At 48.0% G+C, this 15000-nt stretch overlaps 1 protein-coding gene across 1 annotated transcript in view; it reads left to right on the top strand.

The window, feature by feature from the left end:
- The first annotated feature begins 2170 nt into the window (after positions 1 to 2170).
- ap5z1 (adaptor related protein complex 5 subunit zeta 1) overlaps positions 2171 to 15000 on the top strand; it is an 88031-nt gene continuing 75201 nt past the window's right edge. The window contains 3 exon segments of the mRNA NM_001173809.1: positions 2171 to 2236; positions 10786 to 10923; positions 13513 to 13696. Of these exon segments, the coding sequence (NP_001167280.1) occupies positions 2196 to 2236; positions 10786 to 10923; positions 13513 to 13696 (363 nt within the window). The 5' untranslated portion in view covers positions 2171 to 2195.

Genomic DNA, 15000 nt, shown 5'->3' with positions numbered 1-15000 from the left:
ATCTCTAACAGGTATTGATCCTACAGGTCATCTCTAACAGGTATTGATCCTACAGGTCATCTCTAACAGGTATTGATCCTACAGGTCATCTCTAACAGGTATTGATCCTACAGGTCATCTCTAACAGGTATTGATCCTACAGGTCATCTCTAACAGGTATTGATCCTACAGGTCATCTCTAACAGGTATTGATCCTACAGGTCATCTCTAACAGGTATTGATCCTACAGGTCATCTCTAACAGGTATTGATCCTACAGGTCATCTCTAACAGGTATTGATCCTACAGGTCATCTCTAACAGGTATTGATCCTACAGGTCATCTCTAACAGGTATTGATCCTACAGGTCATCTCTAACAGGTATTGATCCTACAGGTCATCTCTAACAGGTATTGATCCTACAGGTCATCTCTAACAGGTATTGATCCTACAGGTCATCTCTAACAGGTATTGATCCTACAGGTCATCTCTAACAGGTATTGATCCTACAGGTCATCTCTAACAGGTATTGATCCTACAGGTCATCTCTAACAGGTATTGATCCTACAGGTCATCTCTAACAGGTATTGATCCTACAGGTCATCTCTAACAGGTATTGATCCTGCAGGTAATCTCTAACAGGTATTGATCCTACAGGTCATCTCTAACAGGTATTGATCCTACAGGTCATCTCTAACAGGTATTGATCCTACAGGTCATCTCTAACAGGTATTGATCCTACAGGTCATCTCTAACAGGTATTGATCGGTGTTCCTTCCACGGGACGGTTGAGCTAACGTAGGCTAATGCGATTAGCATGAGATTGTAAGTAACAAAAAAATTTACCAGGACATAGACATATCTGATATGGGCAGAAAGCATAAATTCTTGTTAATCTAACCGCACTGTCCAATTTACAGTAGCTGTTACAGTGAAAGAATACCAGGCTATTGTTTGAGGGGAGTGCACCATTTTTTAACATGAAAAGTTATTAATAAACAAATTAGGCACATTTGGGCAGTATTGATACAACATTTTGAACAGAAATACAAGGGTTCATTGGATCAGTGTAAAACTTTGCACATACACTGCCTCCATCTAGTGGCCAGAATCTAAATTGCACCTGGGCTGGAATATGGCTTTTCTCTTGCATTTCATAGATGATGGTACAACAAAAATGACAAAAGAACAGTTGATTTTTTTTCTTTGTATTATCTTTTATCAGATCTATTGTGTTATGTTCTACTACATTCCTTTCACATTTCCACAAACTGCAAAGTGCTTCCTTTCAAATGGTACCAAGAATATGCATATCCTTGCTTCAGGGCCTGAGCTACAGGAAGTTAGATTTGGGTCATTTTTAGGAGGAAATTGAAAAAAAAAGGGGGGCGGATCCTTATTATATTACGGAGAGATGTACTGCAGGGATTCTTTTTTACTTTGGATAGAAAGAAGTTGAAACTATTTTAATGTAATTCATTTCATTATTCTTTTAACCAAAATTTCATATTCACAAATGTACATTTACAAACGAAACATTTTATTACCTTGCAAAAAATCAATTGAACATTATTTTAAGACAATTAAATACTCTGGTGACTAAAAAGCTGTTAGAATGATCAATGTGTGTGTGCCCCTTTAAGGTCCTTGTGTAACGTGATATTGTATCCCTTAGCCCAAATGTCCTTTGTATATTCTGTATATATATACTTGTGTTCCCCCATATACTTTTTGTATTGATTTGATGTTAATAAAATAAGAATAATAATAATACAATAGAATATATATATTTTTGTAGTTCGTTGGCAGCCATATTGGATTTTCTATGCGCTAATGTCCCTGGACCAGTGACCACGTCTGTGAAGATGGCTGAGTGGCGCAGCGGTCTAAGGCACTGCATCTCAGTGCAAGAGTGCATTACTACAAGTCCCTGGTTCAAATCCAGGCTGTATCACATCCGGCCATGGTTGGGAGTCCCCATAGGGCGGCGCACAATTGACCCAGCGTCATCCGGTTTTGCCCGGAGTAGAGCGTCATTGTAAATAAGTATTTGTTCTGCTTGTCTGGTTTAAATACCGGTTAAAAACTACAACGTAATGAAATACGTCATTAACGGGGCAGACTCGCTGACAAGGCGGAACTAGTAGAGGATTCACGTGATTGTCAGTCGGACATGTTTCCCGAGCGGACAATTTACAACTTGTTTGGACGGCTACTATGTATTCAGCAGGAACAGAGAGTTTGATCAAACAAGCCAGGTAAGACCCGGCAGTTAGCGGTGTTCAGAGCAGAGTCAAGCCGAGGAAAGGACACTGTTCTCCGCCTGCTTCTGTCCGTCGTACACCGCTGCTGTCATGTCGTTTGGTGTTAGTTTGCTCTTGTCACTGCTCAACCACAAACCCGAGCTGTAAGGTACACTGAACCAAAATATAAACGCAACATTTTCTCAGATTTTTAGTGAGTTACAGTTCATATAAGGAAATCAGTCAATTGAAATAAAATTATTTTTTCCCTAATCAATAGATTTCACGTGACTGAGAATACAGATATGGATCTGTTGGTAACAGAAACGTAAAAAAAAAGGGGTGTAGGGGCGTGGATCTGAAAACCAGTCAGTATCTGGTGTGACCACAATTGTCCTCATGCAGTGTGACACATCTCCTTCACATAGAGTTGATCAGGCTGTTGATTGTGGAATGTTGTCCCACTCTTCAATATTAAATTAAATAAAAATGGCTGTGAGAAGTGGCTGGATATTGGGCGGGAACTGGAACACGCTGTCGTACACGTCGATCCAGAGCATCCCAAACATGCTCGATAGGGTGACATGTCTGGTGAGTACGCAGGCCATGGAAGAACTGGGACATTTTCAGCTGCCAGGAATTGTGTTCATATTGTCGTGTGTCTTTGGCTATGCCGGATTAAGTGATATGACACGCTATTCTATAAAATAATTTCTCTGTAATTAATATCACCTGATTGAGCTAATCATGTAAATGTAATTAACTAGAAAGTCGGGGCACCACGGAAGAGTGTTTATAGAGCTGTTATCTTCCGAATAAACTCTTAAAAGACTTAGTAATATTTTACATCAATAGCAGTCAATATTAATCCTCACCTTATTTTCAGTCTCATCTGAAAGTTGTAAATTCTTGGTTATCTTCACGAACTCTGGCTAACAAGTTGAATCATCAATACAAAATTGGGTTTAATTATTTATTTACTAAATACCTAAACTAATCACACAGAATTACATCTACACAGAATGCAAATTATGTCATACAGAAAACGCCCCTGGTGGACGGAACCTGTATGACGGCTGGTTACGCAAAGAGAGGGGGGTTGGGCTTGAATGAAAGAGCGGGAAGACTGAGGAACAAAGGGAGAAGCTATGCTATCATCGTAAATACATTATCTTATGCATTCTAAATAACCGCCCATTTGAATTAAGGAGAATGCAATAAATATTTACTCTGAGCTGCGCTTCGGTAGGTTGGTCGTAGATGCTGGCCGTGTTGGCCAAACAGAGATCTTCCTGTCCTCGGAATGAATGTCTCTGGTGGTAAATTGGATACGTTGTAGTATCTTCGTTGTGTGTTAGACTGGATACGTCGTCCGTCCTTCCCTAGCCCAACGTTTACAGCTGCTGTTGCTAACTCAACGGCTAGGAGGTCTCACTTCTGTAGTGAATAAGAGTTCAGAGTTCATACCATTCACAACCAAAGCTCACGCTGAGGTTGGCTTAGTTCTGTAGTTGACGTGTTAGTCCCTTTTTAACGTACGGACCGTCGTCCTTTCGTCCTCGGAACAGGAGGTTATATTTTCGTCAAGGGCTTTATATAGTGGAGGGGGAGAAGGGTGTGTTTCATAGTTTATAACCCATGTCTCTTCACAGGGGCGGGCCACTGATTGAGCAGGGCTCTAACCTTATGAAAACCCAATTCTCTCATTTTGGAAGCTAAAATTACATTTAATCTTTTCACAAATAGTTTTTATTTTAAATTGCATTTAAATTTCACAACGATTCCATGTGAATCTGATAGTTTATGTCGTCCTGTCATCAGTCATAATGTCTCAGATGACAACCGATCTGACATCATATTCATTAAGTTCCAACACATATTTACAACTGGTTCTATTACCGAAATATGGTTCCTTCCCCCCCACTTGTTTGATGTTCCCAGACTCTCTATATTTAACAAAGGCTATTCGAGAGTCCTTCAGTAGAGTCAGAGAGAGAGAGAGAGAGAGAGGGGAAGAGAGAAAGGTATTTATGGGGGGGTCATAAACCTCACCCACAGGCCAACCTCATGACATTATCCTTGCGACATGGGGCCGTGCATTATCATGCTGAAACATGAGGTGATGGCAGTGGATGAATTTTGGCTCCCGAGTGGCGCAGCGGTCTAAGGCACTGCATATCAGTGCAAGAGGCGCCACTACAGTCCCTGGTTTGAATCCAGGCTGTATCACATCCGGCTGTGATTGGGAGTCCCATAGGGCGGCGCACAATTGTCCCAGCGTCGTCCGGGTTTGGCCCAGGGTAGGCCGTCATTGTAAATAAGAATTTGTTCTTAACTGACATGCCTAATTAAATAAATAAAACATTTAATGAATGGGCCCGACGATGGGCCACGGTATCTCTGTACATTTTAAATTTGCCATTGATAAAATGCAATAGTGTTCGTTGTCGGTAGCTTATGCCCGCCCGAACCATAACCCCACCGCCGCCATGGGGCCGCTCTGTTCACAGTATTGACATCAGCAAACCGCTCGCCGTCAGCCCGGTGCAGTAGAAAACGTGGATTAATCCGTGGAGAGCACACTTCTCCAGTGTGCCAGTGGCCAGCGAAGGTGAGTCGGTCACGACCCTTGGTGATGGATGAAGAGCACACTTCTCCAGTGTGCCAGTGGCCAGCGAAGGTGAGTCGGTCACGACCCTTGGTGATGGATGAAGAGCACACTTCGCCAGTGTGCCAGTGGCCAGCGAAGGTGAGTCGGTCACGACCCTTGGTGATGGATGAAGAGCCAGTTTCATCAGCTTGTACTGTATTTACATAGTACTATGTAGTAACCAAAAAAAGTGTTAAACAAATCCAACTATTTTATATTTTATATTTTTCAAAGTAGCCACCCTTTGTCTTGATGACAGCTTTGCACGCTCTTGGCATTCTCTCAACCAGCTTCACGAGACAGTCACCTGGAATGCATTTCAATTAACAGGTGTGCCTTGTTAAAAGTTCATTAGTGGAATTTCTTTCCTTCTTAATGCGTTTGAACCAATCAGTTGTGTTGTGACAAGGTAGGAGTGGTGTACAGAAGATAGCCCTATCTGGTAAAAGACCAAGTCCATATTATGGCGAGAACAGCTCAAATCAGCAACAGGGACAGCGGTGCACGACGAGCGGGAGCGAAGGGCACTGGGCCCTGTTGTGTTACCGGATAGCAGCTCAAACTCTCCCCCATTGAGCTGTAGACTGGATCACGGTCACATCCAGATGTTTACTACCAATATTCCACGTTATTTCTAGTGTTGGCTGCTATGCTACTCAGAATAACATGAAGGGGGGATGGAACAAATCGGCCACGTTAGCTGCTTCCGGGGACGTGATGCAACTGTCCGGTGGGAAGCAACTCGCATCAGCAAGCACCCCGATACAGCACCCCGATACAGCACCCCGATACAGCACCCCGATACAGCACCTCGATACAGCACCCGATACAGCACCCACCCTGATACAGCACCCCGATACAGCACCCCGATACAGCACCCACCCTGATACAGCACCCACCCTGATACAGCACCCACCCTGATACAGCACCCACCCTGATACAGCACCCTGATACAGCACCCCGATACAGCACCCCGATACAGCACCCACCCTGATACAGCACCCTGATACAGCACCCCGATACAGCACCCCGATACAGCACCCTGATACAGCACCCACCCTGATACAGCACCCTGATACAGCACCCTGATACAGCACCCCTGATACAGCACCCCCCTGATACAGCACCCTGATACAGCACCTTGATACAGCACCCACCCCGATACAGCACCCACCCCGATACAGCACCCTGACCCCTGATACAGCACCCCGATCCCCGATACAGCACCCCGATACAGCACCCTGATACAGCACCCACCCGATACAGCACCCTGATACAGCACCCCGATACAGCACCTTGATACAGCACCCTGATACAGCACCCCGATACAGCACCCCGATACAGCACCCACCCTGATACAGCACCCACCCCGATACAGCACCCACCCCGATACAGCACCCACCCCGATACAGCACCCTGATACAGCACCCGATACAGCACCCACCCCGATACAGCACCCCTGATACAGCACCCCGATACAGCACCCTGATACAGCACCCCATACAGCACCCCGATACAGCACCCTGACCCCTGATACAGCACCCCGATCCCCGATACAGCACCCCTGATACAGCACCCCGATACAGCACCCCGATACAGCACCCCGATACAGCACCCACCCCGATACAGCACCCACCCTGATACAGCACCCTGATATAGCACTACAGCACCCCTGATACAGCACCCACCCTGATACAGCACCCCGATACAGCACCCCGATACAGCACCCACCCTGATACAGCACCCCGATACAGCACCCCGATACAGCACCCACCCTGATACAGCACCCACCCTGATACAGCACCCCTGATACAGCACCCCGATACAGCACCCTGATACAGCACCTTTACATTGGCATCCAGATGGGGAGGAATACTACAAGACAGGATGACTGACTGAACCCAATTCATTCCTCTCCACTCTGTTTTAACTAGGCATCAACAGGAAGACTGACTGAACCCAATTCATTCCTCTCTACTCTCAGTTTTAACTGACTGAACCCAATTCATTCCTCTCTACTCTGTTTTAACTAGGCATCAACAGGAAGACTGACTGAACCCAATTCATTCCTCTCCACTCTGTTTTAACTGACTGAACCCAATTCATTCCTCTCTACTCTGTTTTAACTAGGCATCAACAGGAGACTGACTGAACCCAATTCATTCCTCTCACTCTGTTTTAACTGACTGAACCCAATTCATTCCTCTCTACTCTCAGTTTTAACTAGGCATCAATAGGATGACTGACTGAACCCAATTCATTCCTCTCCCTTGTAACTGCGCGTGCATGTCACACGTGGCTAGTCAAACTCCGAACTCTTCGTTGATACGATTCTGAAACATCAATCCATGGGTGAGTCAGTGCCACAGTTTTATTGGTGCCGAAATGTAAATAGTCCTGGTGGCCATTTTATTAGTTTAGATGTTCAGCAGTTTTATGGCTTGGGGGGGTAGAAGCTGTTAAGGAGCCTTTGGGTCCTAGACTTGGCGCTCCGGTACCGCTTGCAGTGTGGTAGCAGAGAGAACAGCCTGGCTTGGGGGGGTAGAAGCTGTTAAGGAGCCTTTGGGTCCTAGACTTGGCGCTCCGGTACCGCTTGCAGTGCGGTAGCAGAGAGAACAGCCTGGCTTGGGGGGGTAGAAGCTGTTAAGGAGCCTTTGGGTCCTAGACTTGGCGCTCCGGTACCGCTTGCAGTGCGGTAGCAGAGAGAACAGCCTGGCTTGGGGGGGTAGAAGCTGTTAAGGAGCCTTTGGGTCCTAGACTTGGCGCTCCGGTACCGCTTGCAGTGCGGTAGCAGAGAGAACAGCCTGGCTTGGGGGGGTAGAAGCTGTTAAGGAGCCTTTGGGTCCTAGACTTGGCGCTCCGGTACCGCTTGCAGTGCGGTAGCAGAGAGAACAGCCTGGCTTGGGGGGGTAGAAGCTGTTAAGGAGCCTTTGGGTCCTAGACTTGGCGCTCCGGTACCGCTTGCAGTGTGGTAGCAGAGAGAACAGCCTGGCTTGGGGGGTAGAAGCTGTTAAGGAGCCTTTGGGTCCTAGACTTGGCGCTCCGGTACCGCTTGCAGTGTGGTAGCAGAGAGAACAGCCTGGCTCGGTAGCAGAGAGAACAGCCTGGCTTGGGGGGGTAGAAGCTGTTAAGGAGCCTTTGGGTCCTAGACTTGGCGCTCCGGTACCGCTTGCAGTGTGGTAGCAGAGAGAACAGCCTGGCTTGGGGGGGTAGAAGCTGTTAAGGAGCCTTTGGGTCCTAGACTTGGCGCTCCGGTACCGCTTGCAGTGCGGTAGCAGAGAGAACAGCCTGGCTTGGGGGGGTAGAAGCTGTTAAGGAGCCTTTGGGTCCTAGACTTGGCGCTCCGGTACCGCTTGCAGTGCGGTAGCAGAGAGAACAGCCTGACTTCGGTGACTGGAGTCTTTGATAACTTTTTAAATTGTATTACTTACCGTTCATTTGGTCTGCTTTTCAATGCAGAACTACCTTTTTACCCCCACTCCTATCAATAAAATAATTGTACAAGTTTTCCTTACACAAGTTGATTTGTGTGACCAATCACCCAGCTTGTATCAGCGTGGACCAATCACCCACTTTGTATTAGCGTGGACCAATCACCCACTTTGTATTAGCGTGGACCAATCACCCACTTTGTATTAGCGTGGACCAATCACCCACTTTGTTTTAGCGTGGACCAATCACCCACTTTATTTTAGCGTGGACCAATCACCCACTTTGTTTTAGCGTGGACCAATCACCCACTTTGTATTAGCGTGGACCAATCACCCAGTTTGTATTAGCGTGGACCAATCATCCAGTTTGTATTAGCGTGGACCAATCACCCAGTTTGTATTAGCGTGGACCAATCACCCACTTTGTATTAGCGTGGACCAATCACCCAGTTTGTATTAGCGTGGACCAATCACCCAGTTTGTATTAGCGTGGACCAATCACCCAGTTTGTATTAGCGTGGACCAATCACCCACTTTGTATTAGCGTGGACCAATCATCCAGTTTGTATTAGCGTGGACCAATCACCCACTTTGTATTAGCGTGGACCAATCATCCACTTTGTATTAGCGTGGACCAATCACCCAGTTTGTTTAGCGTGGACCAATCACCCAGTTTGTTTTAGCGTGGACCAATCACGCAGTTTGTATCAGCGTGGACCAATCACCCACTTTGTATTAGCGTGGACCAATCATCCAGTTTGTATTAGCGTGGACCAATCACGCAGTTGGTTTTAGCCTCTTGTCGTGTTCAGTGGATGAACTGGCCGTTTTCTCAGTCTTTTCTTCTTCTCCTGAGTAGTAACAGCTGTCCAGGCTCTAGCTGTCCCGGCTCTAGCTGTCCAGGCTCTAGCTGTCCAGGCTCTAGCTGTCCCGGCTCTAGCTGTCCAGGCTCTAGCTGTCCAGGCTCTAGCTGTCCAGGCTCTAGCTGTTCCGGCTCTAGCTGTCCAGGCTCTAGCTGTTCCGGCTCTAGCTGTCCAGGCTCTAGCTGTTCAGGCTCTAGCTGTCCAGGCTCTAGCTGTCCAGGCTCTAGCTGTCCAGGCTCTAGCTGTTCCGGCTCTAGCTGTTCAGGCTCTAGCTGTCCAGGCTCTAGCTGTCCAGGCTCTAGCTGTCCAGGCTCTAGCTGTCCAGGCTCTAGCTGTCCAGGCTCTAGCTGTCCAGGCTCTAGCTGTCCCGGCTCTAGCTGTCCCGGCTCTAGCTGTCCAGGCTCTAGCTGTCCATGGGCTCTAGCTGTCCAGGCTCTAGCTGTCCAGGCTCTAGCTGTTCCGGCTCTAGCTGTCCGGCTCTAGCTGTCCAGGCTCTAGCTGTCCAGGCTCTAGCTGTCCAGGCTCTAGCTGTCCAGGCTCTAGCTGTCCAGGCTCTAGCTGTCCAGGCTCTAGCTGTCCAGGCTCTAGCTGTTCCGGCTCTAGCTGTCCAGGCTCTAGCTGTTCAGGCTCTAGCTGTTCCGGCTCTAGCTGTTCAGGCTCTAGCTGTCCCGGCTCTAGCTGTCCAGGCTCTAGCTGTCCAGGCTCTAGCTGTCCAGGCTCTAGCTGTTCAGGCTCTAGCTGTCCAGGCTCTAGCTGTCCAGGCTCTAGCTGTCCAGGCTCTAGCTGTTCCGGCTCTAGCTGTTCCGGCTCTAGCTGTCCAGGCTCTAGCTGTCCAGGCTCTAGCTGTCCAGGCTCTAGCTGTCCAGGCTCTAGCTGTTCAGGCTCTAGCTGTCCAGGCTCTAGCTGTCCAGGCTCTAGCCTGTACATGTAGCTAGCATCTGTTAACGGCTCGTAATAACACCAGACTAGCCTGACATGTAGCTAGCATCTGTTAACGGGGCATAATAACACCAGACTAGCCTGACATGTAGCTAGCATCTGTTAACGGGGCATATAACACCGGACTAGCCTGACATGTAGCTAGCATCTGTTAACGGGCATATAACACCAGACTAGCCTGACATGTAGCTAGCATCTGTTAACGGGCATATAACACCGGACTAGCCTGACATGTAGCTAGCATCTGTTAACGGGGCATATAACACCAGACTAGCCTGACATGTAGCTAGCATCTGTTAACGGGCATATAACACCAGACTAGCCTGACATGTAGCTAGCATCTGTTAACGGGGCATATAACACCAGACTAGCCTGACATGTAGCTAGCATCTGTTAACGGGCATATAACACCAGACTAGCCTGACATGTAGCTAGCATCTGTTAACGGGGCATATAACACCAGACTAGCCTGACATGTAGCTAGCATCTGTTAACGGGGTATATAACACCAGATTAGCCTGACATGTAGCTAGCGTCTGTAAACGGGGCATATCGTCGTTAGCTAGAGTCTAACAGAGAGCCTCGGCTACTCATTGACCCTGCCTTGTACTATACCTCTCTGGAGTCGTTCACCTCCGACCCGGAACTGCATGTAAGTGACGGCTGTGATGTTGTTTCCAGGGAGATCGGGGAGGTGGAGCTTCAGAAGTTCTACGGCCGGATCACCAAGCAGCTGGCGGGTAAAGAACACGGCCATGATGTCATCGACTCACTCCAGAGACTACACCTGATCGTGGCCTCAACCAAGTACACTAGGAGGTACCCTACACCCTAAACCCTACACCCTAAACCCTACACCCTAAACCCTACACCCTAACTGACCTCACCTGATCATGGCCTCAACCAAGTACACTAGGAGGTACCCTACACCCTAAACCCTACACCCTAAACCCTACACCCTAAACCCTACACCCTAAACCCTACACCCTAAACCCTGCACCCTAAACCCTACACCCTAAACCCTACACCCTAGCACCAAGTACACCTGGATGTAAGACTGTGTCTCTCTGGTCCAGGAGAGGATTGTCATATCTGTAAAGAATGGAAGACCATAGTTTCATTCTCATGTGTATTATAGCTGGGCTGGAACAAAAACCTGCACACTTGCCTTCCCCATGCTATTGGGTGGTCGCAGGAGCGTGTTGTCGTGGTAGCGTGTTGTCGTGGTAACAGGGCTCCGGGCAGCCGAGCGGAAATGGAGGAAAACTCGCCTCCCTGCGGACCTGGCATCCTTTCACTCCCTCCTCTCTACATTTTCCTCTTCTGTCTCTGCTGCTAAAGCCACTTTCTACCACTCTAAACTCCAAGCATCTGCCTCTAACCCTAGGAAGCTCTTTGCTACCTTCTCCTCCCTCCTGAATCCTCCTCCCCCTCCCCCCCCCCCCCTCCCTCTCTGCGGATGACTTCGTCAACCATTTTGAAAAGAAGGTTGACGACATCCGATCCTCGTTTGCTAAGTCAAACGACACCGCTGGTCCTGCTCACACTGCCCTACCCTGTGCTTTGACCTCTTTCTCCCCTCTCTCTCCAGATGAAATCTCGCGTCTTGTGACGGCCGGCCGCCCAACAACCTGCCCGCTTGACCCTATCCCCTCCTCTCTTCTCCAGACCATTTCCGGAGACCTTCTCCCCTACCTCACCTCGCTCATCAACTCATCCTTGACCGCTGGCTACGTCCCTTCCGTCTTCAAGAGAGCGAGAGTTGCACCCCTTCTGAAAAAACCTACACTCGATCCCTCCGATGTCAACAACTACAGACCAGTATCCCTTCTTTCTTTTCTCTCCAAAACTCTTGAACGTGCCGTCCTTGGCCAGCTCTCCTGCTATCTCTCTCAGAATGACCTTCTCGATCCAAATCAGTCAGGTTTCAAGACTGGTAATTCAACTGAGACTGCTCTTCTCTGTGTCACGGAGGCTCTCCGCACTGCTAAAGCTAACTCTCTCTCCTCTGCTCTCATCCTTCTAGACCTATCTGCTGCCTTTGATACCGTGAACCATCAGATCCTCCTCTCCACCCTCTCCGAGCTGGGCATCTCCGGTGCGGCCCACGCTTGGATTGCGTCCTACCTGACAGGTCGCTCCTACCAGGTGGCGTGGCGAGAATCCGTCTCCACACCACGTGCTCTCACCACTGGTGTCCCCCAGGGCTCAGTTCTAGGCCCTCTCCTATTCTCGCTATACACCAAGTCACTTGGCTCTGTCATATCCTCACATGGTCTCTCCTATCATTGCTACGCAGACGACACACAATTCATCTTCTCCTTTCCCCCTTCTGATAACCAGGTGGCGAATCGCATCTCTGCATGTCTGGCAGACATATCAGTGTGGATGACGGATCACCACCTCAAGCTGAACCTCGGCAAGACGGAGCTGCTCTTCCTCCCGGGGAAGGACTGCCCGTTCCATGATCTCGCCATCATGGTTGACAACTCCATTGTGTCCTCCTCCCAGAGTGCTAAGAGCCTTGGCGTGACCCTGGACAACACCCTGTCGTTCTCCACTAACATCAAGGCGGTGACCCGATCCTGTAGGTTCATGCTCTACAACATTCGCAGAGTACGACCCTGCCTCACACAGGAAGCCGCGCAGGTCCTAATCCAGGCACTTGTCATCTCCCGTCTGGATTACTGCAACTCGCTGTTGGCTGGGCTCCCTGCCTGTGCCATTAAACCCCTACAACTCATCCAGAACGCCGCAGCCCGTCTGGTGTTTAACCTTCCCAAGTTCTCTCACGTCACCCCGCTCCTCCGCTCTCTCCACTGGCTTCCAGTTGAAGCTCGCATCCGCTACAAGACCATGGTGCTTGCCTACGGAGCCGTGAGGGGAACGGCACCTCCGTACCTTCAGGCTCTGATCAGTCCCTACACCCAAACGAGGGCACTGCGCTCATCCACCGCTGGCCTGCTGGCCTCCCTACCTCTGAGGAAGCACAGTTCCCGCTCAGCCCAGTCAAAACTGTTCGCTGCTCTGGCACCCCAATGGTGGAACAAGCTCCCTCACGACGCCAGGACAGCGGAGTCAATCACCACCTTCCGGAGACACCTGAAACCCCACCTCTTTAAGGAATACCTGGGATAGGATAAAGTAATCCTTCTAACCCCCCCTAAAAGATATAGATGTACTATTGTAAAGTGGTTGTTCCACTGGATATCATAAGGTGAATGCACCAATTTGTAAGTTGCTCTGGATAAGAGCGTCCGCTAAATGACTTAAATGTAAATGTGGTAGCGTGTTGTCATGGTAGCATGTTGTCGCATGAGTGTGTTGTCATGGTAACCTGTTGTCACGGTAGCGCGTTGTCGTGGTAGCGTGTTGTCATGGTAACCCGTGTGTATGCGTTGTCCACAGGCTGCCAGTGGAGCTGCATCAACGTCTGCTGTCGTTTTGTGTGTCTTCCTCTGTGGAGCAGCTGACTGTGTTGACCTCAGCAGTACTCAGAGAAACACTGCCCCCTTCTGGTCCGGAGCAGATCTACACCCTCCATGACTACAGCCCATTAACCAGTCATACTGCTGCTTTAGTACTGTCACAGGTACACACATTCATACTGAATTAGGCTCGTGCCAAGTCCCCATAAATGTTTAACCTCTCTAGGGTATGTGGGACGAAATCGTCCCACCCCTACTCAACAGCCAGTGGAATCGAGTGGCGCGATATTCAAATACCTTAGAAATGCTATTACTTCAATTTCTCAAACATATGACTATTTTACACCATTTTAAAGACAAGCATCTCGTTAATCTAACCACATTGTCCGATTTCAAAAAGGCTTTACAGCGAAAGCAAAACATTAGATTATGTCAGGAGAGTACCAAGCCAGAAATAATCAGACACCCATTTTTCAAGCTAGCATATAATGTCACAAAAAACAAAACCACAGCTAAATGCAGCACTAACCTTTGATGATCTTCATCAGATGACACTCCTAGGACATTATGTTATACAATACATGCATGTTTTGTTCAATCAAGTTCATATTTATATCAAAAACCAGCTTTTTACATTAGCATGTGACGTTCAGAACTAGCATACCCACCGCAAACTTCCGGTGAATTTACTAAATTACTCACGATAAACGTTCACAAAAAACATAACAATTATTTTAAGAATTATAGATACAGAACTCCTTTATGCAATCGCGGTGTCTGATTTTAAAATAGCTTTTCGGCAAAAGCACATTTTGCAATATTCTGAGTAGGTAGCTCGCCATCACGGGCTAGCTAATTTGACACCCACCAAGTTTGGCGTTCACTAAACTCAGAATTACTATTAGAAAAATTGGATTACCTTTGCTGTTCTTCGTCAGAATGCACTCCCAAGACTTCTACTTCAACAACAAATGTTGTTTTGGTTCAAAATAATCCATAGTTATATTCAAATATCCTCTGTTTTGTTCTTGCGTTCAAGACACTATCCGAACGGTGACGCGCAGACGCGTATCGTGACAAAACATTTCTAAATATTCCATTACCGTACTTCGAAGCATGTCAAACGCTGTTTAAAATTTTTATGCGATTTTTCTCGTAAAAAAGCGATAATATTCCGACCGGGGGACATCTTTTTCGTTCAAAGACTGAAAATGTAAAATGGCCTCTTCACGTGCACGCGCACGCCCGTCTCATTGTTCTCAGATCGACCACTATCCAAATGCGCTGCTGTTTTTCAGCCATGGACTGCAGAGTCATCATTCAACGTTCTGGCGCCTTCTGAGAGCCTATGGGAGCCGTAGGAAGTGTCACGTTACAGCAGAGATCCTCTGTTTTCAATAAAGAGAGTGTAGAAGGCCAAGAAATGGTCAGAGAGGGCACTTCCTGTTTGGAATCTTTTCAGGTTTTC

The sequence above is a fragment of the Salmo salar genome, chromosome 18, assembly GCF_965601325.2.
Source record: "Salmo salar chromosome 18, fSalSal1, whole genome shotgun sequence".
Taxonomy (NCBI): Eukaryota; Metazoa; Chordata; class Actinopteri; order Salmoniformes; family Salmonidae; genus Salmo; species Salmo salar.
Note: the sequence above shows the minus strand (reverse complement) of the source record. Positions and strands in the feature narration are given on the sequence as shown.